This window comes from Aphelocoma coerulescens, chromosome 13 (assembly GCF_041296385.1).
Source record: "Aphelocoma coerulescens isolate FSJ_1873_10779 chromosome 13, UR_Acoe_1.0, whole genome shotgun sequence".
NCBI lineage: Eukaryota > Metazoa > Chordata > Aves > Passeriformes > Corvidae > Aphelocoma > Aphelocoma coerulescens.
Genome location: NC_091027.1, coordinates 11,065,013 through 11,093,006, shown reverse-complemented (window position 1 = coordinate 11,093,006; position 27,994 = coordinate 11,065,013). Strand labels below are relative to the sequence as shown.

Sequence of the window (27,994 nt, the reverse complement as noted above, 5' to 3'; positions counted from 1 at the left end):
TCCGCTTTTCACCGGGGAACAGTCTCTGAGAGGCCTCAGCAGCACCTGGGCGCTGCGGGCGGCGGGGGCTATGCGCTGCTACTCGCGGCGTTACGGCGGGGGGAGGGGCAGGGGCGGAGCTTCGGATGTGGCGGTGGCCCAAGGGGGCGGGGCCGGCGGGAGGCGGGGCTGGAAGGGCCGGGGCGCTTCTAGAACGGGCGGCGGGAGCGGCGGATGCAGGGTGAGTGGGGCAGAGTTGAGAGTACAGGTACAGCTGGCGCCTACGCTGAGGGCGGTGGGGCGGCAGCAGCCTGCAACAAGCTGTGTCCGTTCCCGTAGCCCCCCGAGACTCGCAGGGGTCCTGCTGCCGGGCTCCCCAGTGACGCTGCGGGGGAGCCGTGAGCGCTGCCCGGCGGCGCGGTCTGAGCGGACTGGAGGCAGTCCAGCCCTGCCGCGCCATGGTTAAATCCTTGTCCAGGGTCCTCGCTCCGCTGCTGGGGTTGGTGGGTCCTGGGTGGCTGCCCCAGTCCAGCGCCCCGCGGCGGGGTCGGCGAGCAGCAGCCCCTCTATGCTGCCCACGGGCCGGGCTCTGGGAGGACGGCGGTTTGGCACGGGGAGGTGGTATCGCAAAACACCAGCGGGTCTTTGTAAGCGTATTAGAGGTCTCATCGCAAAAATCATGGAAGAGCTTGTTCTCCTTCTCCACGCTGTTTGGGTTCGATAGGACTGGCATTCCTGGTTTAATGACTGCCAGCTGACTGTGGCAGCTGCATTAACCGGCTGTGCGTGTTCCCTGCCTGCCATAGGCTCAGCATGGAGCAAGCGATGCCTTAAGCCTCGTAGTGGTGTTTAAACCCCACTTGTTCTGCTCATGTGTCATTTAATTTTACTCTGAGCTCTGTTTTCCTAAAAAAGCCTGTCCTTGTATAGTTGTGTACCTGAGCTGGGGGCAAGCCAGGAGAGCACAGACAGCTGTGTGTGACCTGTACGATGCAGCGACCAAAGCCTCGGTGGAAAAGGCTGTGTAGAGAAAGTGGAGAGGAGCTGGCGTGAAAACTGAAGGCACTAGCTAAGTGTTACCACAGCTCAGCTGGGGCAAAGCAGCTTGGCATGTTGTACGATGGCAAAACATGCCTTTGACTAGACAGGAGTAATTTTATTTCAGGGAGCAAAGAATGTTCTTGTAACCTGGAAGCAAGGAGGAGAGAGGATATGTAAATAAAGACTATTTTTGGGACTGTATGACTTTGTGATGTTTGGTATTTCTAGCCAATAATCATCCCTCTTCCTCAGTAGTAAGGTAGTGTTCCCCAGAAGAAAATTTTGTAACAAAACCTCTTGCTCTTTAATTTTAAAGGTGCTCTGTGAGGGTGGAGTGGAGCTGAAAGGCCACTGTGGCCATCTTTACCAGGGTAATATTTCATCTTTCTGGCATTAAGTACTTGGAAATAATCCCACAGGTATGTTGCAAATATATATAGCAATCAGTAACTGCCACTCATATTTCACAAGCAGAACGTTATTCTGCACTTTTAAATTGGCACTGCTGTGACACCAACAGACAAGAATGTGGCTTCTTGCTAATGCCATAATTCCTCGGGATTCAATTTTTTAATGTAACCAATCATACTTTGGGAAGCAGTGCAGGAACTACATCCTTTAAAGAGAGTAACAGCAGAGGGAGCAGGATTTACCAGTTTGCATAAGAAGTTTTTCAGTGGATGTTTAAGTCAGGAATCCAATCTGTTTATAGTTTCCATGCTGTGCACATTGGCAAACTTCCAAAGAAGCAAGCTGTAAACACAGATATTTTTCCTATGTCTAGTTCTGATTTTTGTGCATGGTTTTCTATATGTCAGAGACATGAGAACATGGAGTGTGGAAGGGGGCACGTTCTAGGGTGAAGTTAGAATAGAGTCAACCCCTGAGATAATGATAACCTCTGAGATAATGCCTGATTTTAATCAAATATAATTGAAAGAAACAGTTCATTGGCAGTAGACCTTTTAATATGAAAAGAACCACTCTTATTTCTGAGCAGGAAGATATTTTTAATGCTTTATGTGAGCAAATGGCAAGTATGATGATATACTAAATTCATGGCCTTTGCACAGTAAAATGCAGTCTAAATATTACTGCTAAAAAAATACGCTGTAGTGGAAAAAGCCCTGAGTCTTTTTGTTTTCACTGACACTGTGGGATTTGACTCCAGGATGCTTCATATAGGCAGAGCGTGCACAGTAAGATTCAGGTGGATTTGCTGTGTCTGAGACTTGCATCAGTTTTGTTCTCTACTGGAGTGTGGAAGAAATGTTCTTTGTTATGGCTTTAAAAAATTATTGGTAGCTAATCAAGGTGATTATGGCTTCTAAGGTGGTTATAATTTACTTTATGTTGGAAGAAATGCTAGCAGTTTTGCATGATTGTGCTGTGTCCTTGTTAATGCTTGCAAATAAACAACGTTTTCTCATTTTCCTTTGGCTTGCCTTGAGAAACATAAGGCAATCCTATTGGTGTTTTTGCTTTTATAGTTGGTTTTAGATGCATATTAAAATGCTTTGTAAAGAAAGGTGGTGATGTTGGTGTAAGCTGCTTTGAGCGGTAAAGCCAGTGTGCTCTGGAGGAAGGGACTCAGTTGGACACTGGTGCATCTGAGTTCATGTGGATAATGAATTTCAGCTCTGAATTACTTGTTTCAAAGTCTTCAGCCAATGGTGTAGGTTTTCTTTCTTAGGATAAAATTATTCATTCCTTAGTATTTAATAATTTCTAAATAGTTTCATAGCTGCTATCGTGTGTCAGGCTAATCTCCAAGATTGGAAATACTGCTACAAGTGGATGATTTTATGGCTGCTTTTCTTGGTTGGTATTGAAAGAGGCTCTTCTTGGCAACATCTTGAAAATCTGTTTACAATTAAGCCTGTCTTTTGGCTCTTAATAGGTAAGCAGCCTTGCAGGTTTTTTGTTTATACCATTTTCCACTTAAATATCATTAACTTTGTCTACAGCTGTCAGTATTGATAGCAGCTTGATGCCTACTTTTGAAGCTCCATTGTTTGTGGAGGGGAAAGGGATGAAGCCATCTGCAGCACCAGTTCAGTACTGCTTGATGTGTCTGCAAGCAAGAAGACAGGGTAGAAAACAGTGGCGTTTGGAGGAGCCCTAAACAGACCTGTCTCATCAAAGAGTCCAGCCTCAAACTGTATTTTGAGGATGGACCAAACTTCAGAGCCTCAACTGTGTGTGTACTTAGAACTCATCAGTGGCCTGAGGTGACCTTGAAGTAGTGATTTGCTTAATGGATTTCACCATGATATTTAAATGTAGATACATGTGAAAGCAGCTGTTTTATCAGAGTGATTATCCAGGTGTCTTTAACAGCACAGGCAAGCACAGAAGAGGAGAGAGGCTGTAACCCTTACTTGTGATCAGCTTGTATGTTGTATTCCATTAGCTCAGAAAAATGGTATCTTAATCAGATGTTGACTGTATCTGGTTATGATACTTTGTCTCATAAGCTTTATTATTCTGTAGCAAATTCTGGGTCTGTAAGCATGGAACCAAACCAGAGAGCAGGACTCTGCCTTAGTTCTTTAAAAGAAACTATTGCTGTGTGCTCTGAAAAAATTTTCCCCCACCTAGTCTTTGGAAAAAGAGGTGACTTTGCTTGGAGCAGTTACATCACACCCCACTTCCCCACCTCCCCTAGAGAAGCCCCATAGCAAGGGAATGCTATCACCACTGAGTGTGGAGTGGAAGAACGCTGGGGTTTTTTTCTGGAGTTCATGTGATCAAAAAGTGTTTATACATGAGTACAAGTAACACTCTGGTCTAATTTACCACAATAAAGGGTATGACTTTTATTCTTTATGTTGCACAGACTGGTCCCACTTTATTTAATTCTCCTGCACGAGGAGTCTGTGCAAATTTGGAGCTGGATGAAGGACTTCTGCTTTTTGTCCCTGTTTTTAGTTAGGCCATCAGGCAAGTGGAGGACTTTTGTTCTGTCGTGAATAGAAGAGATTGTAGCATATCAGTTTGATCAGAAGTTGAATCCTAAAGGCACTGGATGAGTAATAGGTGTTTGTTTCCTCTTCTGACCTGAAAAAAGTCCTCTCTTTTGGCTGAGAGCTGGCCTATGTCCCCTGTGACTGGATATGAAATTCAGGGTGTGTGAGAAACTGAAGAACCATGGTTATTACCTCAGGCCTGGGCCCTAGGGTATATCACCGTGTCCTGCAGCTGTAGGGAGGAGGAGGAGAGAAGATCCAGCAGGCAGGAATTGTGCAGCAAGATTGATTTATTTAATTATTTTACAAACTTTTATAGACTTTTTTCTTCATAGTCTAATTGGACAAGGATCAGCCATCCCTTGGGGTGATTGGCTAAAATCCTAAAACATCCATTGTCAAAGTATTTTTCTACTGTACCATAAACAAGACTTTCTAAGGTTGCAGGTGGTTTGGTTGTTTACATAACTCTGCTACCTCTTCTGTGAGAGAGAAAAGTCTCTCATGGACTTACAAAAATGCTGGTAGCAAGGATTTTCTTGCTATTTTCTATCCACACATAGTAGGTGTGCAAACAACTTCCCTTTAATAGATCAGGTATTTATTTTTATAGCTTGTTGATTATGAGGTCTTTAGAAAGCTTGTTTAATAAAGAACTTGTGGAGAAAAATTCCATCCTGGTCTATTTTGTCTAGAAGAACCATTCTTTCTTTCTGCCACTGTTCTCTGGGCCTGACAGCACTCTTTCCAGTGGGAGTAATGATTCATTGAGGTCTTATACTGTAAAGAATTAAAAGAAAAAAAAAAGCCAGGAATATAGGCAGTATTTGTTCTACACAGACTTATTGTCTGGCATTTGTTTGAATAAAACACACTGACTTTACAAACATTTGTCTCCATTACTGAAGCATGAGCTACTCATGCCTGTTCCACCCGTCTTGCCCTCTTTGTTAGCATATGATTCAGCTGGAGTGGGGTGGGCACACAGACGTGTGGCTGTGCACACATGCTCCTGCCAGCCAAGACTGTGGTTATTCAGCCTCCTGTAATTCATTATTTGTGCTGGTTTTCCCAGTAACAGCTGTGAAAAGAATGTGTACAAACAATCTGCAAACCCTGCAGCCAGGTGTCCTGCTTGTTCGACCAAGAGCTGCTTTCTCTGTTTACTGAGGTCTCTGTTTATTGACTTAAGTAAAACTGAGTAGAATGGTAAAGCTGTTAAAGATCTGCTATAAAGACAAGCTGCTAGCTGTAGTAAGTGTACTTCTTGGCAGATATCCTCAGCCATGAGAGAACATGGTGAGGAGGTGCAGGAGAATGTAGAGTTGTGTTGTTTTAACTGGAAAATTTACTTGTAATTGTTCTCCCAGGCTTTATGTTATGCATCCAAAAAACCACTCCATTAAATGATGACAGACTATTCAGATGGACAGACGAAGCTTAATATATCCAAATTAATGTACTTCCCAAGTGCTCTTGACTTGCTGGGCTTTCTGCTACATCACTTATTGTGGCTTGTAGTATTGGCAGACCTCTGCATGGCACTATTCACTCAGCTTAACTCATTTCTCAGATTACCCATGTACTAGTTCTTAACTAACTTAAACAAGCAGTTTGGAAATATGTGGTTTGCAGGAGGGTGAGAAACAGAAGAAGGAAAGGAGAAGACTTATTTTGATGCTGTGAGATGTTTTCCTGCTCTTACTCATGCTTGCAAACTTGTGGTAAATGATTCTGATTCCTTGTGTAGTCTTGTAAAGCAATCAAAAGAATAATTTAAAACCAATCATCTTGCTGTGTGATAATACACAACAGAGGACAGAGCTATTTCTAATGTTTTTAGTGATGGTGGTATCACTGAGGGTGTGTTTCATGTTTGTGTCTGGCACTGGTGAGCCCAGCTGAGGGTGAGGGCTTCTCTTGTGCTGTGGGCTTGAAAATCCAAGTAAGAAAGGGCAATATCCACCTTTCATCTTTTGGAGGCAGATGTGTGGAGCCCAAGGGAACAAGTAAGAGTTATTGCAGAATTATCTTGGTTCCTTCCTATTTGCTGCATTGCTTGAAATTTCAGGACATTCCATGTATTTTCCCTTCCTTTCTCCCTTCCATTCCCTTTCTCAGGTTGATTCCATTTTGCCCCCACTAGATGCATTTTTACTGTGTTTGGAGTTAGTGGGTCGCACATGGTAATTTTGAGCCACCAGTTTGCCCAGTTACATTGAGTAGGAAAAAGTAATAATTGCTTCCTGAGCTGAGGTGGAGAGTTGTCACCTCCATTTTGATACTGTGCAAGGGCGTGCCAAGAGCTCCATGTTTGAGCACCAGTGCCCCTTACACAAGTCTGGCATTGGTGGCTGTTCCTGCTTGGTGGACAGGCAGCTCTGGAGCGAGCTGTGGGCTGATTCAAGTGCAGTGCTCCTCACAAATCCCCTGGAAAAGGTGTTCTGGTCATCAGATCTCCCAGGAGGCTCTTTTGTATGCCCCTTGAATCCCTTGCTTCGCTTGACCCTATCTGTTCAGACTGGCTTTCCTCCCATGCCCCTCAGGCTGTGCTTTTGGAAGTGGAACAATCTGCTTTCAACATTCATCTCTGGGACTGGGTTTTTAAACTGGCACAGCCTTTGAAATACAGAAGTTATAAGGGCTGTGCCCAGAGGCCAGTATGCTGAGACGATGCATGTTGAATAAGCAGAGCTGGAAATTTCACTTTTAACTTTTCCAACTGTTGCTGCCACTTCCACACTACAAAATGTTCTGTTTCACTATTTGGCTTTCTCACTGTTTGTGTTTCTAGACAGTTTTCAAATAACTGAGTTTTATAGAATGCTATAAACCCATTTAGTTTAGACTTTTATTATTATTGGAATATAATATAATTTTGTGGGTCTCATATTTTCCAGTTCTAGTTATGTCTGACATGGAAGGCACTGAGCTGCTCTTGCAATAGAGCTTGTTCTCACTGTCTCAGTGGACAATATATTGTTTCCCTTACTTTTCTCCTGTGGACTTTCCAGTGTCTTCCACGTAAATCCCAAAGAGTATGCAAGATAGCATTTGAGGCTGCTAAGTAACAGCTCCTGTGGTTGAAGAAGAGTTTTTTCAAGCTTTACTAATTAAAATTCAGAGAGTCTAAATAACTTTCATGAGGGTAAAATGACTGAAGATAAAGGTTAATGCTTTAGTTTGTTTCTCACAAATAAGTTCATTATTTTTATTCCTCCTTTTAATTTTTTACAGGTTTGAGGTATCTGGAAGATGAAGCCCTGGCTGCAGTTGGTGTTCTTCCCCTGTGTTTTCCTGATCTGGCACACAGAAGCAGAATTCTTCACCTCCATAGGTGTGGAAAGAACCAATGCATGATGTTGTGATGTGGTTATTGTGATTGCTAGAACTGTTGGAGTTATCAGTTGAAGCATATGGCTTTCTTCGTGTGGCCATGGCCAACACTGTCTCTATTAGGAAAAGCTGCTCTTCTACAGCATCAGTGCAATTTGTTTGCAGTTGGTTGACTTAGAATGTTGTGACGAACATGATTCAAGTTTCTCTGGGGCCTCTCTTAGTAAAATAAGATGGGGCCTGTGTTCTATTAGGATTTGTGCATCTGTTGTCACCTTGAACAGAGCACACTACCTTATGCTAAAAAGCTTAGTCCTGAATTTGAGTTACAAAAATAGTTTAAGTGGTAAATATATGAAGGTTTTTTTCCACAGGACCTGGAATTGCCTGTCTTCTCAAAAAGTTAGAATTAGGTGTCAGAAGGAAAAATTAATAACTCCCTTATGTTGTGTGTTTTGTTAGGTCTGAGTAAATCCTAGGTAATTGTTATAAATCTGAAAAGTAATTTGATTTTTATGACAATTTAGTTCCAATGTTCTAATAGGTTGCAAGCATGTATGATTGTGGTAGAGCCTCAAAATAAGCACAAACTGAGTTTTCTCCTGTTAATTGGTCTAATGTTTTCCTGTGGAGCAGTATGGGGACTTCCCCTTCATAAGGGTATTAGAGGCTGATTAACTACCAGTGGCTGTTCTCCAGAATGTTCTTTGAGTCAGTGGAGCTGTTTCTAAATGGCAAAGCTCAGAGCTCCTGGTGGATTGTTCGGCACCACTGTGTGGAACCGTTCAGCCAGAGTCCCACTGCCAACCTCCTCAATGCCTGGCGGCTGGCTGAACAATATTTAACTACATGTGTAGTATTTGCTTCTGATTTTTTCTAAGTTAAGTAGCATTTTATACAAAGCTTCCATGAAGGATCATCTTCTCTTTACGCTTACCTAACTCTGAAATTTTCTAAACCTTTCCTAACTCTGAAAACAGCCTGCTGCCTTCTATCTGCTTAATCATGCCTCATTCATAATTACTTTGGAATGCTGGAGCTAGAGCTGTGGTTGCAGTTATAAATCGCATCATGCTCTTTCAGTTTGGGCTTTGAAAAGCCAAGTTTGTCACAGCAATTGGGACTGACATGTTAGCAATTTCCACTAATGCTAATCAGGAGAGTGTGTGTGTGAGTCTATGAATATTAGTCTGAAATTCCTCTCTGCTTAATGTTAGGCTGTTTCCACAGTTACCCATATTGTAAAGCTGCAACTTTAAATAATGCCAGAGATTACACTAATAATTCGTTAGTGTGACCTAATCTGTATCCATATGTAGAACAGATGCTTTGGCAACCATTTGGATCTTTTGTTGCTTTGGCTCCATAGCTATATGAGTGTCAAACCTTTCTTCTAATTGTCTTGAATGCACTTGTAATACTAAAAGTAATTCAGAGGCAGTGAAAGGGTTAGAGCAAAGCTACATGAACTGTTGAAGCTGGGACTTTAAAAGCCCCTTGAAGCATTTGAATGCCAGACCCATGTGTCTAACAGCTTTTGTGCTTTACAGGCATTGATGTGCATACCATTAATTTGTCTGTTGTTTGTGGTGGTTTTAATGGCCCTGGAGCATTTAAGGTTTGTCTTCTGTGCACTTGGTAATTGTTACTTTTTTAGATCTGATGGATATTTGCTCCTATTCTTTTTAGGCCAAATGACCGACCTGATTTATGCAGAGAAGGACTTGATACAGTCTTTGAAGGAATATATCCGAGCAGAAGAGAACAAGCTCTCTCAGATTAAAAGGTAGGGGAGGAGATTTGTGTAATGAAGGATGACGAAGTATTTCATTTGTGTTCAATCACACCCCACCTTTGTCACCACTCTCTGCTGCTAGATCTTGTTGGTATTGCCTCAGTAGATAATCACAGGGAGAGGATAGTACTAACTTGGTTTAATTTATTCCCATTAACATACAAGGGTCCCTGCTTCAGATATCACTTAGAATTTGCTTCTTTGGAAATGGTGCTCTGGTGGGCTTTCCCCACTTTGCCCTGTCCTTGTACTATCACAGGACTTGTGTAGAGAGGACACATCAGAGTCATATCAGGAGTCTTGTTATGAGAGCTAAATGCCTCTGTGTGCCGGTGTTCTGTGCTGCCTGTTGTTTCATGCCATCAGCCCTGCTTACAAGAGCCAAGCATGCCAGTGGCATTTACCAAATCTCTGGATTCCTTCCTCTGTTGGCTTTGCCCTCAGGAACAGTGCTCCTGCCTTGTTCTCTTCAGGTGCCAAAGTATCTGCAGCGCATCTCTGATGTTGTCCTGATTGCTTGGATCACTTGAAAGGCTCTTCCTGACAACTGATACTTTGTGTCCCTTAGGAAGATTGTTATGCTTGTCTAGCCAAAAGCAGTATCTACTAGGGTGTGGCAGGAGCATAGTCTAAATGAGGTCCAGGTTCAGAAGAGCCAAGTGCCTTTAGAAGGAGTCATGCTTTCCAAAGAACTTCTGAACTTGAGGCTGTATGTGTCAATCCAACCTTCCTTTGGGAGTGTAAGATGAGGATGGAGCTATGGAGTAGTGAAATGATAGGAATTCTGGTCACGTATGCATAAAATGTTCTTTTCTTGAAAAGCTGCCCTTCGGAGGCAAAGTAATCTCCTCTTCAAGTACTGGTAAAGAGAATATCTGTTAAATCTATGTATAAACTGGTATTTTTAAGGCTCGTTACAACTGAGATGCATGCCTGCTGTAGTTAGGTTTAAAATACTAAGCAGGGAAATATTTTCCCTTTAAAGAGACTATTGTAATTAAGAAACCTCCACTTTATCCATGTGAACTTAAAAGGTTGAAAGCCAGTTTTGACAGTAAAAGTGGCAATAATTTGATCTAGATATGTAGTTTGCATGATTTAAGAAGGAAGATGTGCATTCATAAATTGTTCTCAGGCTGAGGTGAACATTTCTCATTCCAGCTGGGCTGAAAAAATGGATATACTGACCAGCAAATCAGCCTCCGATCCAGAAGGGTATCTGGCACACCCTGTAAATGCATATAAGCTTGTGAAACGTTTGAATACTGACTGGCTGGAATTGGAAAACCTGGTTCTTCAGGATACAACAAATGGTAAGGAATTACAGGGGACTGCTGTCAGGAGGCAGCCTTGTGTTCTGGAAAGCCACAAGCCTGGCTTAAATATTACTGCCAAGTTTGTTTAAAAAACAACTAAAGGACTTGCCTTGTGTGTACAGATTACCCAAGTGAGTGAAACTTGCAACTGAAACACATCTCTGTCAAGGCTCAAAAACTATTTTATTTGGGGGGAAAAAGGGAGAATGGGATATGTTTAAAGCTGTGGTGGCAACTGTTGAGTGTTATGTTCTCTGTATATAAACTGCTACCGCTGCTTTCCCAGTCTGTTCCTTCTCTTGATGATCACTGTTTTTTGACCATGTTGATCAGAGAACGAGATTAAGAATCAAAATGAGTCCCATATTGCACTGGTGGAAAAATTTTTATCAGCCCCAGCATTAGAGTTGGCAGATGCTGTTGTCAGTCTGTGAAAACGAGGATAATATATGGTTGGTATCATTAAACCTGTCCTTCTAAATCAAATGCTTCCAGTACTAATCCTTGGGTTTGCATCATATTGTCAAGTGTCTGCCTGAATTTGTTTGCATACCTTTTAATTTGCTTGTGTGCCTTTTTTTTTTCTTAAGTGGAGGTTTATTTTTACTGGACTCCTGGGAAGTGAGGGAGAGGTGGTTTTTTTTCAGGCAGAACACCGCATGTTTTCCCTTTCTACTCTGCATATGCTAAAGTTTAGGTACTTGGAAGTTTTTTCCAGACAAGGCTTTTATTGCCTTTTGGAATAGTCATCCTAAATGGAAATAAAATACTCAAGTCTATTGAATACATCTGTCACTAATTCTTTTTCAAAAGGCTTCCTTTTCTAGTTTGGCTTGCTATATGACTGGAAATGGTTGGGCAGTTTTCATTCAGTTTTCATCTTCTGCCCAACCAACCTGCTGTGTAACCCTGATATGTTTACTCAGTGCATCTAATTTTATTTCTGGATATCACCTGGTTTTACTTGTCAGGTTTAAGTCTCTTCACTGCATAAGGCCCTACCCTAGTGAGGGAATCCTGCATCAGGGTCTCTGTCCCTGGAACTGAGACTTGAAAAGCTCTTATGGCTTTAGAGGTTGGAATGTAGATTTGGAGGTCATTGACCAGTACTACAATCTAAAATCAGTTGTCTCTGTGGATATTGCAGGACATCTGATGAAAGCTATTAAGTTTTCATGTCAAAAAGAGACATTACAGGAAAATGAAGATCATTAGATTCACATTGTACATCAGTAATTGTGTGGCACAAGAAAATTGAGTTTAGTTATTTATCCTTTCTTTTTTGCTCATGAGCCATATTTCTTAAAAAGGGACAAAAAGCAAAGTGTTTATAACTTTTGAGCCTAATAAGAGGCTTTAAATCTGGGTTATTTGAAACTCAGTTCTAAAGACAGAGCAGATATTTCCTCTTCTATGTTAATCTTGTACTGATATTTATTCAAGCTCTGGAAGTAACATCTTTCCCTTTTACTGCAAAGGCTTTATTGCAAATCTTACAATCCAGCGTCAGTTTTTTCCAACTGAAGAAGATGAGACTGGAGCAGCGAAGGCTCTGATGCGCCTGCAGGATACCTATAAACTGGATCCTGAAATCCTCTCTCGAGGGAACTTGCCAGGTAAGTGCACCAAGGTCTCCTCAGCTTTAACAGGAAGGAAGTGATAACATCCTCAAACTCTCTCCCAAGTCCTTTATGAAATGAAGATCAATGGGTTTTGCCATAGAGATGTTTCAGAAAATTTAGAGAGATACTGGGATGTCTAATTATTAGCTGAGTCATGATGAATGTTTGTTGCTGCTGCTTGAGACACCTACTGAAACAGGTTATGGTGGCTACCAACATGCTGTTTACCAACTAAATAGGCTTCACTGGCGTGTGGGTAGATAAGCTGACACAATGTTTTTAGTTATTATAAGTGTTAATAACCATTAATAATTAACTAAATTTTAAGTCTTATCTGTGCAGCGGAGCAACTGGAAATCAGTGCAATTGCACTCAACTGCACACCCAGTTTGTTTAAATAAACATTAGCTTGCTTATGTGCAAATGCAGATTTCCAGTAAAGAGAAACAAGCTGGCTGTGCATGTAGTCAGGCTTCTCTCATCATCTAACAGATTTAATCTGTAGGTTAAGATGTTAGTCTGCTCTTCCTTTGTCTACAGCAAAAAAAACAATATCTTACCACTGTAACTGCTGTTAATTTTATTCTAATTAATTCCTTTGGAAACAAAGAGAAGTTTAAGATAGAGCTTACTTTTTAATTCTGATGGTGATCACTTTAGTACTGAACCTAAAGTATTGTCAAAGCATTGTTTCTTAGAAACATTTTTGGATAATAAGTGTGTATTTATGGATACCTCTCAATGTATTAAGACAAAGGTGCTTCTGTGTGGATTGCTGAAAGCTATCTTTTTGTTTTTAGGAACAAAATATCGATCCTCCCTGACAGTTGGTGACTGCTTTGGCATGGGGAAGACAGCCTACAATGATGGGGACTATTATCACACTGTGCTCTGGATGGAGCAGGCCTTAAAGCAGCATGATGAGGGGGAGGATACAACAGTCAGCAAAGTAGAGATCCTAGATTATCTCAGCTATGCTGTTTTCCAGTTTGGGGATTTGCACAGAGCCATGGAGCTCACCAGACGGCTGATATCCCTCGGTAAGAACAAAGACCACGTTATTTTAGCTGGGGAGAGTTGCCAGCAGCAGAACTGAGAACAGTCATGGTCCATTCCATGAGCTGACTGGAAAGGATATCCTGACAGATGACTTAAAATAAATGTGGGTCCTGGAAAAAAGTCTGTTTATATATGAAGTATCTCTAACGAGCTGTCTTCTGGTCCATGCTGTTGTTACCCAAGGCCCCAGTGTGTCTGACTGCACTCACTACTTGTGTGCTTTGCTGCAGTGTACTGAGGTACTGTGTTTGGCAGTGGTAAAAAGCCTTCCTTGTCTCAAGTGGAGATCAAGGCTACCACAGACTTAGGCAGTGCTGCACCTTCTGTGAAGTCCTACTAACTTTACATATTCCTTAGTGCAGGTACTCTTGGATATTGGAAGAGTACTTTGCCTGAGATCTTACAGTATTTATTTCTGAATATTCAGAACAAATTTTCTTGGAACCTTTTATTTCTGAACTGTTTCTAGCTTTCCCTTGAGTAAGCAAATAAGCATTTCTTCCTATCCATCTTTGCCTGCTTCCTGTCCTCCTCATTTAGAGCTAACATTTAGTGTGTTAGGTATTTCATGTTTTTTTAATGAGCTGTGGTTCTTAGTTTAGATATTAGCAGCATCCTGAGAGTGGGTGAAACCTTCCTATTGAAAACTATGTATTAATCTAATTTCCACAGACATTAGAATTCTTAAATTAAAATTTACAAGAATATGAGTATGTATTGGACCTAGCTCCCTCTGCAGTGGGGCTTAGCACTGATAGCAGAATGTAAATCGTTATCAGCAGCAAACAGTGGAACACACTTGGTAGTTCCCTCTGCAAGCAGCAGCTTTGTCTGCTCTGGGCTCAACTTCCCTATCTGGCCACTATTGCCCTGTGCTCTAAAGAGTGGTGACTGCAGTGAGCATTGGGGTTGGTTCCATGAGATAAACACAATAAAGGTGGGAAGGCCACAAGGAAAAGAATCTGTTCTAGGTGGTAGTATCCAGAAACACAGGTGAACAAGGAATTGTTCCTTCTTAGTTATCTGGGGTAAAGGTCTATTGATTATGTTTATTGATTCATACCAACATCATTAATAAATCACTAATTTGTCCAAAGATGTTAGTGATCCAGACTCCCTCCCATATAAACCTGTTAGAGCTACAGATGGATGCTGTAGGTGGGCTTAAAGTAGTAACACACACTTCAGAGCTTCCCAGCCTGAGAGGAGTCTTTGGGACTGAAGACTGTGGCTGGATTCTATCACAGTCCTTGGTTAAAGTGTGCTTGTGCAGTGTGGGTGATGAGCATGGTGGAGAGGACAGGTGCAGCAAGTAGGGTACCTTGGTCTCTGCTCATGAGCTCTATGATCTGCTTATCTTGGGTAGAACTGGTCAGAAAAGTTGAGAGAAAAAGGAATGTGAAGAACAAAAGCTTCTATTATTTTTCTTGGAATACAAGCTTTGTGGTGGGTTCTTCTAGAAAGGATTCTTTTGTGTCCTGTGTGCACCTCTCCTTTGTGAAGACAGAAACTTCCCAGTGTTGATTTTCAGTGCAGACTGAAGGCAATGCCTTTGTTTGCCTGATAATGCTTTAGGAAGGGAAGAATTGTTGCTGTCTTGATACAGGGACTTGTTTGTGCTAACAGTTCCTGAGTTTGCAAAAATCACTGTTTCTCTCTGTTTTTCTCCCAATGAAGACAGCACTCATGAGAGAGCAGGCAGTAATCTGCGCTACTTTGAGAAGTTGCTGGAGAAGGAGAGGAAAGAGAAGGAGAAAGAAAAGTCAATAAACAACTCTGTGACAACCACAGAAGCCATGGTGCGAAGTGGAGCCTATGAGAGACCTCTTGACTACTTGCCAGAGCGTGATATCTATGAGGCCCTTTGCAGAGGTGAAGGGGTGAAAATGGTAAGAGATAAGAATTTCCTGACTATGCTGCCTTTGCATAAAGGTGGTCAAGCTTGGTGGGACATGGTGTGTTTGTCCTTCTGTGAAGCTGTTTTTTTAAGAAAAAATTGAGTTTGGTTCTGTCCAGGCCAAGATTTGTACCTTATATCTTGGCTTCTCAATCTTCAGCTGTTACTCACAAACAACTCTTAGCTGTACCTCTTTAAGGTTTTTGAAACCTCAGTTTGTCTACTCAGCTTTTTCAAAGTCAGCTGTACAGATACACAAGGAGGCTTTTTCCCCAAGAGCTGATTATGCTTTACCACACTTAGGGAATCATGTTATTCCTTCCCTTTTGCATCTTAGGCATGTTCTTCTGGAGTGACTATTTTGACCAAGTGATTTCCAGTACCTCTCAACAAACATGGCTTCAGTTCTTAGTCCAGGGAAAAGAACCAATTTATTTCATCTGCATAGTCTTAATTGTAAGAACCAGGCTTTTTTTTTTACAGCTGACTGCTTGTGCACTTCTTAATCTGTAACCTATTGTGATTTAATTCCCCTAAAGGTCAGTGTTTCAGATGCTGCTCAGTGGAATTTGGAACAGGATATCTTGGTTTTAATTGCAGTAAATTGTAGAATCACTCTTGTTTATGTATGTGGAATGAAGCTCATCTTCTTGTCTTGCCTGTTTGAAGGTCAAGAAAAGTGTTTGAGCAAACAATGCTTTGTTTGGCATTTTGTTTCAGACACCTCGGAGACAAAAAAGGCTGTTTTGTAGGTACCACAATGGAAACAGAAACCCTCATCTGCTCATAGCTCCCTTTAAGGAAGAAGATGAATGGGACAGCCCTCATATTGTGCGATACTATGATGTCATGTCTGATGAAGAAATTGAGAAAATTAAACAACTAGCTAAGCCAAGGGTAAGTTTCCCTTTTCCCATCTCACTAACTCCATGCTTCAATCTCTATTAGCAAGGACTAGGCAAAGGATTTGAAAGGTCTGGTTTCATACTGTAGATGATACACTGCAGCTGTGAGCCTAAAGATTTCAAAATTGCCTGGTGATGTAGGACCATAAAGCCCAGGCTCCCAAAGGTATTTATGCATTATTGCACTTAATCATGCAAAGTTCTCAGTAAATGGCTTAGAAAGCTTTTAAGAAATTAGAGACTATATTTGAAAAGGTAAATGGCTGACTTAAAATGATAGGAGTAGGTGTGCAATATGCCTTAAGTCTGCCTTTTGAACTGGAGCCAAACATAAATGAAATTTGAAAAGCCCAAATGTCAACAGAAGTGGAAAGAAAAAAAAAGTTGGGCTAGAATAATACCTAGAGGTTTGGGGTTTTGGTGGTTGGTTTTGTTGGGTTTTTTTTTGTTTGTTTGTTTGTTTTTTTTAATTTTGCGTTGTTTTTTTTTGTTTGCTTGTGTATCCTGGAATCCACTGCTTCTATTATAAACCACACGTGTTCCCTGTTACTCAAGGTATGAGTTCTGGTGACTCTGCACACAATAAAAAAAGCAGCTACCTCATGCAGAGCTAGTAATTATCTGGTTTTCTGGAGGTGGAATTTCCTGCCTAACTGTCACCTTTCTAGCAAAAAGTAGTATGGCAGTGTGATGGTAGTAGATGCCACCTTAGTTTTTCTGTCATGTCTGAGCAGAATGTAAAGCTGAACAAATCTTTGCTTATAGAGTGGTTCATTTTAGCACTCTTAAGGCTACTGCTATGAAATATGGTACTAAAATTCCAGTGAAGATTTACCCTTCTGTAAGTATTTCTGAATGCAAGCATAAATAGTTAGAAACAGACTGAGAAACTGATGCTTCCCAAGAACATTTAATAATTTGGGATGTTTGTGAAGCTGGACTTCTATGACTACCAGCCAGCTATGGAAATGTTGGCTGAACACTCCTGTCTCAGTGAGGACTCTCACCTCCATAAATGGAGAACTTTTCCTATTACATCATAGTAGAAAACTTCAAGAGCTTCAGATAAAATGGAAGCATTCACATAGAGCATATCACTTAATCTATTTTATCAAATAAAGTGCTGTCTAAAGACAGCTGTTTTTTTGGTTTTTCCTTTTTGTTCAAAGTTTTATGGAAAGTCTTAATTCTTGGTCTCTGAATTTTGTGTATATTACTAATGTTAGAGGTATTTTTCATGTAATCTATGTAGTGTAGAGCTGCAGTCAGTCCCTAGAAGAGTAGATAAATATTATAGCCTTAAGATTCAGATGAAAATTGTCAATTTAAAAAAGCAGCCATTTCCTTTTGAGTTATTTTTTCTAAGGCTATGTATAGCTCAGCTGCAGGAAAAACTTTAAATTCTGCAGTACTACTGAAAGAATGGAAAATGCAAATCCTGTGATGAGATGGTCCTTACTAAATACAGCTTAATTTTAGCCAAGAAATTTTAGGTAGTAATCATGGAAGCTTTCAGACAGAACTGTGAAGTGTTATTTTATTTTAGGCTCAGAAAGATGAGCACGTTCTTTATTCTAAAATGCATTTGCAAGAAATTTTTACTTTTGAGTCCAAGTACTTCAACATTTTCTGCAGTTTACACTTGCCAATACTTTTTGTAGAGCAAGAACATCTGTATGGGATTGGGAGTAGCTGCAATTGAGTTGCTTTTTATGCTTGTTTTGCAAAAATCACTGTTACTCCACTTCCAAAAAGTTAGATCCAGATTTTCAGGCAACCCATCAGAACTGGCTGGGGTGGGTCAAGAAAATTCTTAGCTCTATTGATGTGGATAGCATTGAGGCAGGTCTGCCATTAAAGTATGAGAACCATATTCCCAAAATTCTTAGTGTTACCTGCAAGCCAGGAATGTCTGAACAGGTAAGAATATGGCATGAAGTGAGAACCCATGAATATCTGAGCTCATGCTGCAGAGTTTCAGCAGTGTAGAATTTCAGAAGGAAATAGCAGTGCTAAACTAAATAGACTCTGAAACCGTCAGTGAAGCTTCTGACCAATGAAGGGTGTTATGATGATTTTTCAAAGCGAATGCCTCTTAAAAGGCTTATTTCTCCACCCTGAGAGAGGAAGCCTTACATTTATCAGTTGCTTGTACCAACGGAGATGTAGATTGTGTGTCTTAAATGAAGAAACCTGCCTATCAGAGCACATAGGGAATAATATCAAGGCAGTCAGGCTTTTTTGAGTTCTGATTTATTTAGATCATATGCTAGGTGCAGAAATCAAGCAAGCATATACAAGCTTGAAAATGGCAGCAGAATGAAAAGTTTGGGAAGCAAAATATATATCCCTAAAGCTATGCTTCACTGTACCAGTGAAGAACGATATTCAGTCAGCCTGGCTCTTCTGTTATGATTTATACAGGAGAAATCTGGAACGAAATAATAGTGAGTCAGAATTACAGCAACAGCTCTGCCAAGAACTCTTGTATAGGGACAACACAGCTGACATGGATTGTAAAGCTGGCTGGAAACTTACTTGAGGAAAACAAAGGAAATAATGACTCTATGCTCTGAAGAAATGCAAGTAAAAAGGCTTTCTATGACATATAATTAAGTGGAAGAAAAGAGGTATGATTTAGAGCATGTGCGGTTGGCAGTAGTTAAATTTAAATGTAGTCCGAGCTTATAGTCAAAGAAAGGAGTGTCCCAATTCTTGTTCTCAGCTGGAAGAATGAAACCAAAGTGACCAAAGTACTGTTAGCAGTCATCTGTCACTCCGACACCACAGCGAACTTTATCAGTTTTGCCAAGTTCCATTTTTTTTTTCCTACAGATCTGGTGAAATGGCCTAAATGTGATGATACTATTTAAAATGTGTAGGTGTGCTGTGCTTTTGCAGAGTTACCTTCATCATGTAATAACACCTCAAACTGTCTCAGAACTAGATGTTCCAGACATTTTTCAGCTGGAAAATTTGAGCATGGGAATGTTGAGAGTTGTCCTCAGGAGTTTTCTGCCACTGGAGATTTGCTTGCCCCATAACTTGTAACTCGTTCTGTAAAAGTTTTCACTTGTTATTTTGCATCTGAGAATGAGGTTGGGTTTTCAGTCCACATGAGGAGCAGGCTGATTCATGGACTATCCAGTGATTTTCTCTTTGCCAGGAACTTGGACTTCATATGTTGTTAACTTTTGCTGTTGTTCCCTCTCACTAATGTTGACTCCAGCTGTTTAAAAAAAGTGCCTTCAAAACCTGTTCACGAAGCAACTTATGGATTTAATCAATATCATGGCTTGTGCAGACTCTTTTTCCGGGATCAAATGCAGGTGATGAATTGTACTTGTGTTTCTGCAGGTATTGTTTTAACATGAAATCAGATTATATTCTAGGTTGAAGCTCTTTCATCCAATGAGATATTGAAGTTGGACAAATCAGGTGTTGATTTTGGTAAGATGCAAGAAATTTTCTATCCCGTAGCTGATGTGTTTCTTCCCCCTTGGGATTTTTTTTGGCACAGCTGGCACGAGCCACAGTACGTGATCCCAAAACCGGTGTCCTTACAGTGGCTAGCTACAGGGTATCCAAGAGGTAAGCAGAGAGAAGGGTTTTAGCTTTAAGGTTTTTGTGCTTAACAGCTGTTACCTGCTACCTATTGTATCTGAAAACTTGAACTTCTTTGCATGTCACCAAAGCTTTCCCCAACAAATGCATGGAAAATGGCTCTTTTAGCCATCTGACAAAGGGCAGAAGAATCCTTCTGCCTTGGGAAATGCGGTGTGGTGGTTGGTATTGTAAAATAATGTGTTTCTGTCCTTCCCTTAGCTCATGGTTGGAAGAAGATGATGATCCTGTTGTGGCCAAGGTGAATCAGCGAATGCAGCAGATCACAGGGTTAACAGTGAAAACAGCTGAGCTCTTGCAGGTTGGTGCCCTGGGTTCATCCTGGTGGAATTAGCTGCTAGTTAGGTTGGTCTGGTGCAGATGGATGTTTTCCCTGTGTGTGCCAGGTAGAGAGGGTGGAGATATCGAAGAAATAGAAGATTAACTTTGTGCAGAAATCTGAGATTTACCTGTTTGTTCTGAGGGAAATGCCTGCTGCTTATTTTTCAAGTCTGCAAAAGCTGAATTTCTGTTCTAGTTCAACCTTTCTAAGACCCAAATATTTTTTGTAGTCCTGCTATAGTCTCATATGAATTCTGGTCTCTGGATGTTGGAGAGAAGAGTGCCAGTAGTACAGCACTGCCAGAATAGCTGTACCTTAGCCCATTTACTGTTTCTTTTCCTCCATGCTCCTTCAATTCCTGTTCCAGAGCCTGATTGAAATACTGTGGATTACAGGCTATCCATAGAAACCAGGTAATTGTGTAGTGATCTGGGAGACACATTAGGTACAGCCTCAGAGTAACTAAAACATGTTATGTGATCATAAAGTAAGTGAAGAGGTGCTTCTAAGTTAATTTTCTGTGATTCTGGAGAGGCATTTGTATATAACAGATCATTCACGAGTCGCACAGACTCCAGTCCTGTCCCCTAGGCTGGACCCACAGGGAGTTGCACACATTCATCTGCCTTCCCTTCAGAGGAAGGAAGCAACAGTATGGTGAAACTATTACTGCTGTATGTTAAACAGGCTGTTGTAGTGATAAGTACAAACCCTCGAACTACAAAAGGGAAAAAGCACTCAAGCTGTTTCTCATCTGAGTACCTCAGTTCTGGCAATCTAAAAATAAATTGTGTACTATAGATAATAATCTTGCCACAAAGTGCTGTTTCTCAGAGCACGCTTTGGATTTCTGAGAGCGAGTTCTATTCTGCAGCAGTCACTTGCAGTTCAGTAGATATTTATGTGCTTCCTTCTTCCATGCTGTAGGTTGCCAACTATGGAATGGGAGGGCAGTACGAGCCACACTTTGATTTTTCTAGGGTAAGATCACACTTGCAATTCTTTCTTAGTAGAGTGGGGAGGAGGGAACAGTTTGGTCTGGGAGAACTTTTGAAACTGTTTTTTGTTAGAGCATTTGATATGTAGGCCTGTTGCATGGATGGATTATGAATTCTGAAAAGCCTTTGCACTGCCTTCTCTGATGCTGAAAGTTCAAGAGAATAATGAACAAATCTCCCTGCTTACCTTTGGGACCTTGATTCCTTGCACAGTACAGAGACACTAAAAGAGTCATGCAGCACTTGACTGTGCTCTTTCCATTGTTTTTTTTGTAAACTGAGGTCTGCAAGCCCTGGGTTATGAGGGCTTTGTTCCATTAGGCTTCTGATTTCAGTAATGTTGTCCAAACCCTGCTTTGCTGTGTGCTCTAAAGCATTTTGCAGGAGCTGACTAAGGAGGAGATATCCTTCCACCTCCCTTCAGAAGAGTAAATGTTATGGAAATCCTGATGGGTTGTACAACCCTTCTGGCAGAGCCCTGAGAGTGGCTGCAGCGCTGGGGTCTGAAAAGGGTTCCCTGGGATGGTGTTGAGGGCAGTGCTCCAGCAGCAGGTGGACGTACGGGTGGTGGTGCTGGGTCTTCATGAGGCACTAGAGGGCTCTGCCTGGCAAAGAACAGCTGTGGTTTGCTGTGAGTGGGGAGAAAAGAGCAGATTCTTAATAATGACCCTAAACAAATTCATGGCTGTGCTAATCATACTGAAGAACTATGGTGACTGGTAACTTCAAATATAAAATCCATCTGATGCCTTGATTTCTGTGGTATTTCAGTGGAATCTGGCATAATTCAGATTGTCCCAGTGGTTTTACGTGGTAGGAGTGATTGCTGCAGCAGAGCACACAACCCAATAATTGAGTGCAGAATTGAAGCCACCCAACTTAGCACTGTTTAAAAAATAAAAAAAAAATCCAAGTTTCAACACTGTGGAAGCTTGTTATTAACTTTGTCCTGTTGTGAGAATTTTCCTCTTAAGTCTGCTTGGTTTCCTGAGTTGAGCAAATGCTCCTGAATTCTCTTCAAAGCCGTTGAACTCAAGGACCTCAGGCATCAAATGTCCATCAGTGTGGACTTTACTTTTGGATTAGGAGCTGGAGCAGAGCTCCAAGTGGAACTTAACCTTGGCTGCAGTTGTCAGCTGAGGCAAGGTAATTGCAGTGGTTGCCAGAGTTTTGGTCTAGTCCTGCAGGCTCTCTGTGCATCATAGACTTTGTGTTGAAATAGAGGTGCTGCTGGGTCTCCCCAGCTTCTGATCAGCCTTGAAGCTTTTTGTTCCCTTGCAGTTCTCAAATAGAGGCACTTCAGTAGCTGCCTATTACAACCTGGAGATTTTATTGGTTGTTCAAGTTAGATTTTTGCTATTGAAGTTCAGAAATTCATGGTTGGACATGGGTTTCACAGCAGTGGCAGTAACCAGGGAATTCCCTGTATCTCAGTGGTCTTATGTTGGCTTTTTTGGATTGGATTTGCATGTGTAAGTCTTGGGGTTTTTATGAACCCATTTCAGGAAAGAACACTTGTTTATTAAAATATGCTTCAAGCAGACTGAACTACATCATCTTAGACATGGTGGCTGTGGTTTTCCTTGCTGTTTGTCTTTTTCAATATTGATTTATTGTTTTCTTTAAATGTTGAACATTATTGCTTTTGTGTGGAAAAAATGCACCTTGATGTCTCCTGACTGGAATGACTTCCTGACTATTAGCAATGTAAATAAATTTCTGATTTAATTTTATGGAAGGCAAGAAAGACACTGATATTTTAGATGTTCTTTCTGCTTCTGCATGGCACCAGTGTGATCTCAACTTCAACAAATGAAACTCATTGTTTATTACAGAGTAAAGACAATTTGATCTTTTTGATGTGGTCTTTAATCCTAGACAGGCAACCTCCTGAAACTACTCTATAGTTTTGTCTGCTGTCAAAACATGCATTTGCTCTTCTTATGACAGTATTTCTTTGAGTTGCTACATTTACAAGAATCTGTGTTATCTAAAGCCCACTAAAGATTAGTTTTTTGTATTCACCTCAGTTGTTGACTGTGGATCAGTGCCCAGAATAATGGCCTGTTGTTGACCTTACTTGGATAACATCTGTGGCACAGGCCCTGAAAGCATTGCTTCTCTTCTCCCTTCAGAATATTTCAGTGCAACTTCTCCTCGTTGCATCCAAGTGCTCTGTGCATGCAGCTGTGCACCCTGGTTGCAGCTTCTGATGGCTTTAATGTTGCCCTGTATCAGTTGTCCCCTTTCTATTCCATCTCTTAAATTGGGCTTGAGGATCTCTGCTGAGCTGCATGTACGTAGTTCTAGTGAGAGCCTATTTGGAACCCAGGTTAAAGTTGTTGTCTGTTGCAGCGACCCTTTGACAGCACACTCAAATCGGAAGGAAATAGGCTAGCGACGTTTCTTAACTATGTAAGTACCTCTGTATGTCTACTGTCTGGGAGCTTGAAATTTGCAGTTACTCTCATTTAATTTTATAGAAAGATGAGCCAGATGCTTTCAAGCGGTTAGGGACTGGAAATCGTGTGGCCACTTTTTTAAACTATGTAAGTATGATGATCTTTTAGCAGCATCTTATTTACAGCTTATGCAGTTGGTTATTTGTAGAGATTTCCTGGCATCTAGCAGTAGGGATTTCATTATTCTTTCAGCATCAGGTGCTGTCCCATCTGAATTGATAGAATTCTGGTGGTATTTAACCTCAGAGCAGAAAATTTGAGCATAGTACCCATCTTCTCCTTTTGGCCACTCTACTATGGAATCTTTTACTTAATTGGATTCCATGGGGGAAGAGGAGAATTTGGCATGTTTCTCAAAGGGAAATACTTGGGGTACTCATATGGTATGCTGTTGGAGAACTTGACTATCAGCCACTTAATGTGAGACAGTCATATTTTTCCACCACTGTTTGACAGCACTTGATGTTGTGGTCTGTCAGCCTCTTCCTCAGCTGTGTGGCAAAGCCAGAGTTGCTCAGCACAGCTGCTGCTTCAACAAACGGAGGGAGGCACAGCTGATAAACTTGGTGTAACTGGGTTACAAGTGCAGATTTGAAAGATTCATTAGTTGCATGCATTATACAGCCCACAGACCATGTACACTGGAATCCTAAACATTGCTGCCGCTGGGAATAATGGCCTTGTTTTCTCATTAGTCTTCTGATGCTGTTTTATCTATGAACCTATACTCATTATATCTTTAGGATCACCTCATCTTCTGTGTTTAAGATTTGAGTGATATAATTTAAATATTTTGTGACAGAATTTTAAATTTGATGGCTGACATCGTATTTTGAGAGTGAAATGCAGCTCAAAACAGAGCCAGAAGCACTTTCAACTTGATATGGCAGGGAGGGAAATAATCTTCAAAACAAGAATTGGAGTAAGATGGGTAGCTGTGAAATATTCTGCTGCAAAGAGATTTTCATTTTAAATTGAGTTAATCTTTATGTTGTTTGCTTCTCAGAATTTTGGACAAGCCTTGATTTAGAAGAAGCAGTACACATAATCTCTGCCAGTTGTACATGGTCAAAGGCAATTTGCCCTTGTTTGTCCAATGTAGAACACATAACACATACATGTACCAACACCCTTACTAAAAAAAGTGGTTGTATGGCTAAGACATAGATATTAGCTTGCAAGGCTGCATGCATATGCCTTCTAATTGGAAGGAGCAAAAACCCGTGCACCTTTGGCATCTTATGCCCTTTTATTGTAGGTACCAAGGAGGAGGACACCAGAGTGGTAATTAAATCTGCTTTAAACAGAAATCTAAGTTACAATAGGGATTCTGGGGACTTGGGGAGTGTATTAATAGTAGTTTTTAAATTTGGTGGGAGCTGGATCTGACTAATTTGTTTCTTTTCATTAGAATCTGACCCAAAGCTTACTGAATTCAGTGGAAAGATGTTATATTTTTAATGGGAGTGTTTCCAGGAACTTTGGTGGGTTTTGAGTCAAGTCTAGAATTTACAATAAATCCACTGTAAATTACTGGTGAATTTAGTAGGGTTAAATTCATTCCAGTGTGGAAGGGCAAAGCATAAAGATACATGGGGTTTTTTAGAGTCACATAGCTGTAGCTGTTGAAGCTTGAGCTGCCTAAAGCACTTGAAATTGCATAAGACTGCTGGTGAGCAGCATAGAAACAGGGCCGAAAGAAGCTTTCTAATAGTTTGTGTAGTTTTTGAAGTGGTTGACCAAGATGCATAAACTAAATTATGAAAATTAGTTCCAAAGGCATGGTTTCAGTTTGAGGAAATGTGGTTTAACAGATGCTTGTTTTCCTAATTGGATCATAAAGTGGAATGAAATTCTTGAAACCAGCTTACTCTGAAGTCCTCTCTCTTGTTCTAGAACATTAGCTTATTAACCTTGTAGGTACTCAACTTCTAGTGGCTATTTGAAGTAGATGATATATAATCCAGGCAATATATATCTAGACATACATAATCTGGACAAAAGCCTTCAGCTGAAATAAAATTGTTCTACAGCAGGTACTGCTTCTTCTGCAGTTTGTGTTGGTTGAAGTGCACCCTCCTCATCAGTGCTGCTTGTGGAGGTGCAAGTGGAAATTTCAGGCCTTGGGACACTTTAGCTTGTGGGACTGTATAAAAAACCTTGTAAATGGACAATTTGTGGACTTTGTTTTCTCAGATGAGTGATGTAGAAGCTGGAGGAGCGACAGTTTTCCCAGATTTTGGGGCAGCAATATGGCCCAAGAAGGTAAAGTCTGTTTATGTGTTTGGGTTTATTCCTTCTCTCTCCAGTTACTGTGTCTCCCTCTGCACGGTCCATGTAAAAGTCAGCTGATGCGACAAGTGCACTTCATTGCAGTTATAGTGATCTTGCAGACTTGAGGGCATCTCCATTTGTTGGTATGTATGAAGTGAACAGTTTCTCTGTACAGCTGTTTTTAACAAAGTAAACTTGTGTTCAGTAGACCTCCTCTGTACTCTGAACATGACTGAGTTAGAACAGGACTAAGGGTTTTTTTCATGTGCTGTCTATGGTGACCTGTTAAAGTGCTTCCAGCTGCTTGCAGCTGAATCCGTAGGCATCCCCCTCCCCTTACTGTAACCTGCTTATATTGACTAGGTTCTGACTAATCCAGACCTGATCTCGCTTTTCAGGGAACAGCAGTGTTTTGGTACAATCTCTTCAGAAGTGGTGAGGGGGATTATAGAACAAGACATGCAGCTTGTCCAGTACTAGTAGGGTGTAAATGGGGTAAGTAATACTTTTTTAGGAACAAAACCTGAAGGAAGGCTCATGTATGTAAAGCTGGGGATATACTGACCTCTTATAAAAGCATTTAGTAACCTGGGTGTTGCCATTTCAACTACTGGAGTCATTTGGCTATAATGAAATTTCCTGCCATTGATCTCATGAAGTGTTAAGCAGCTGCATTGTTCAGCTATAGCTTTTCTAGTGAGTTTTTGTGTCAATGGCAGCACAAAGTGTAAGACTGTCACTGGGTTTGTGTAATGTATCAGCATCAGAATGACTTGAATTATCACTTGGCTAGAATCGGGTCTATTCCTACAAAGATCTGTGCACAGTTCTAGCTGCAAAAGGATGAGAGCTCCTTGCAAGGTAAAATGGGAGTCTCTGGGCACTAGGAATTTCTGCTTCCTGCTGAAAGCTTCTCAAGCTTCATGTTACCTATTCCCGTACCTATATTCCTCCAGCCTCCAAGGTATTCCCCTGGAGTGCCAGAGCATGTTGACTGTCAGTGATACCAGCCCCAGAATACACTGCTCTGTTAGTGTTGGCTCCAGAACTGTGCATTGGGGAAGATCCTTTCTTCCCCAGGCTTTTGCATCTTTCTATGTATTTTCCCTTGGGTGAGTAGAGAAGTATAAACATGGATCCCCAAACTGAGAGATTTTGTGTAAAGTATCCATCCAGGTTGTGATGATACCCACACTGGGTACATGGTGATAACTAATTCCAGTTCCCTGTTTCCACAGTTTCAAACAAATGGTTTCACGAAAGAGGAAATGAATTCTTAAGACCTTGTGGGAGAACAGAGGTTGACTGAACTCCAGCCTGCTACAGACCTTTGTGTCTCCTTTTCTACTGTTGTTTGTTCCAGTTCATTTCTAAGAAATGATCCATCGTTTTCTCCAAGAGTCCTGGCACTTTACAACAAAAGAACAATAAAATATGTAACACCCATGAAAGAAAGTTAATGGCATTGTACACATCCTTGTGTTTTGGTTGCAGTTATTTCCATATTTCCCCTGCCTTCCTCCCTAAAGTCTTCCTCTCTAGTAGTGGTGCAAACAGTGCTGTAAGCAATTCTGTTTGTTTGGGTGCTTGGTCTTGTGCCTTTTGTACCTCAGAAGATTTAAATGTTAAATATTTCTTTGAACCAAAGTTGTTTTTTTAAAAAGTTTTGTGTACATGTTGATTTTATTGTATTTCTATGGATCACAAGTTTTAAAGCAAAAATAAATGTTCTTTCCATAAAGTGATTATCTATTTGAAGTTCTTGATTGGTGCATCAGTGTTTGGTTTTAGGGAACAGTGGGCCTTTACTTTTTCCTCTGAGGGCCTGTTTCCTTGTTGCCCTTTTCCTGTAGAAAATACATCATGGTTTTGCATAGTCTTTTGTCTAAAACTCCAGTACACAAGACAGAACTGTTGCACCTTCTCCTGAAAATGGAAGTGTGTAATTTGTGTATTGAAACTATAATGTGTCCTGGGAGCAGAGAGGCTGCACATTTTGTGCCAGTGGCAGCTGTGGTCTCAGTGTTTCACACTTATGAGAAGCCTTGTCCTGTGGTGTTGTCTCTCCTTTTGTGGGGTGCAGTTAAAAATATTTGAAGCCTTTCAAGAATGTTGGTAGCCTTGACAATCCCCGATTCTAAAAACAGGTATCTGCTGAGGCAAGAGTGCTTTTCCCACAGGAGTACCTGAACTCAGCACCTATGAAAATCAGTAGGATGTTCTGCAAGCAAATCTTAACCTCCTTTTGTAGACTGGAGGACGGTTTTGTCATGCCCTTCATACAGGCTGGGAATAATCCTGCTCTGTGATCCTCCTTTGCCCTTTTGCTCTGTTAACATGTGAGTGTTGGCCCTAAGCCAACACATGGAGGACTGAAAGGAAGTCCCATTTCTGA

At 41.1% G+C, this 27,994-nt stretch overlaps 1 protein-coding gene across 10 annotated transcripts; it reads left to right on the top strand.

The window, feature by feature from the left end:
• Positions 1 to 167: 167 nt before the first annotated feature.
• P4HA2 (prolyl 4-hydroxylase subunit alpha 2) lies at positions 168 to 27,347 on the top strand. 10 transcript variants are annotated; one of them, XM_069028593.1, is made up of 17 exons: positions 176 to 220; positions 1,337 to 1,439; positions 7,227 to 7,326; positions 9,015 to 9,111; positions 10,282 to 10,433; positions 11,915 to 12,052; positions 12,859 to 13,098; positions 14,795 to 15,006; positions 15,735 to 15,911; positions 19,440 to 19,510; positions 19,745 to 19,844; positions 20,793 to 20,846; positions 23,219 to 23,278; positions 23,347 to 23,412; positions 25,522 to 25,590; positions 25,998 to 26,094; positions 26,838 to 27,347. In XM_069028593.1, exons 3-17 carry the CDS (start codon positions 7,245 to 7,247, stop codon positions 26,906 to 26,908), a joined length of 1,686 nt encoding a protein of 561 aa, XP_068884694.1. In that variant the 5' UTR covers positions 176 to 220; positions 1,337 to 1,439; positions 7,227 to 7,244; the 3' UTR covers positions 26,909 to 27,347. The 10 variants fall into 10 exon arrangements, with proteins under 10 accessions (XP_068884686.1, XP_068884691.1, XP_068884692.1 ...); XM_069028584.1 differs by lacking the exon at positions 23,219 to 23,278; XM_069028587.1 differs by lacking the exon at positions 23,347 to 23,412 and having other exon boundaries at positions 177 to 220.
• Positions 27,348 to 27,994: the final 647 nt, after the last annotated feature.

Coding starts and splice junctions, on each gene's coding strand:
- P4HA2 (XM_069028593.1), top strand. CDS start 7,245: ATGAAGCCCTGGCTGCAGTTGGTGTTCTTCCCCTGTGTTTTCCTGATC. Junction 10,434..11,914: donor TCTTCAGGATACAACAAATG/GTAAGGAATTAC, acceptor TTTACTGCAAAG/GCTTTATTGCAAATCTTACA. Junction 13,099..14,794: donor CAGACGGCTGATATCCCTCG/GTAAGAACAAAG, acceptor CTCCCAATGAAG/ACAGCACTCATGAGAGAGCA.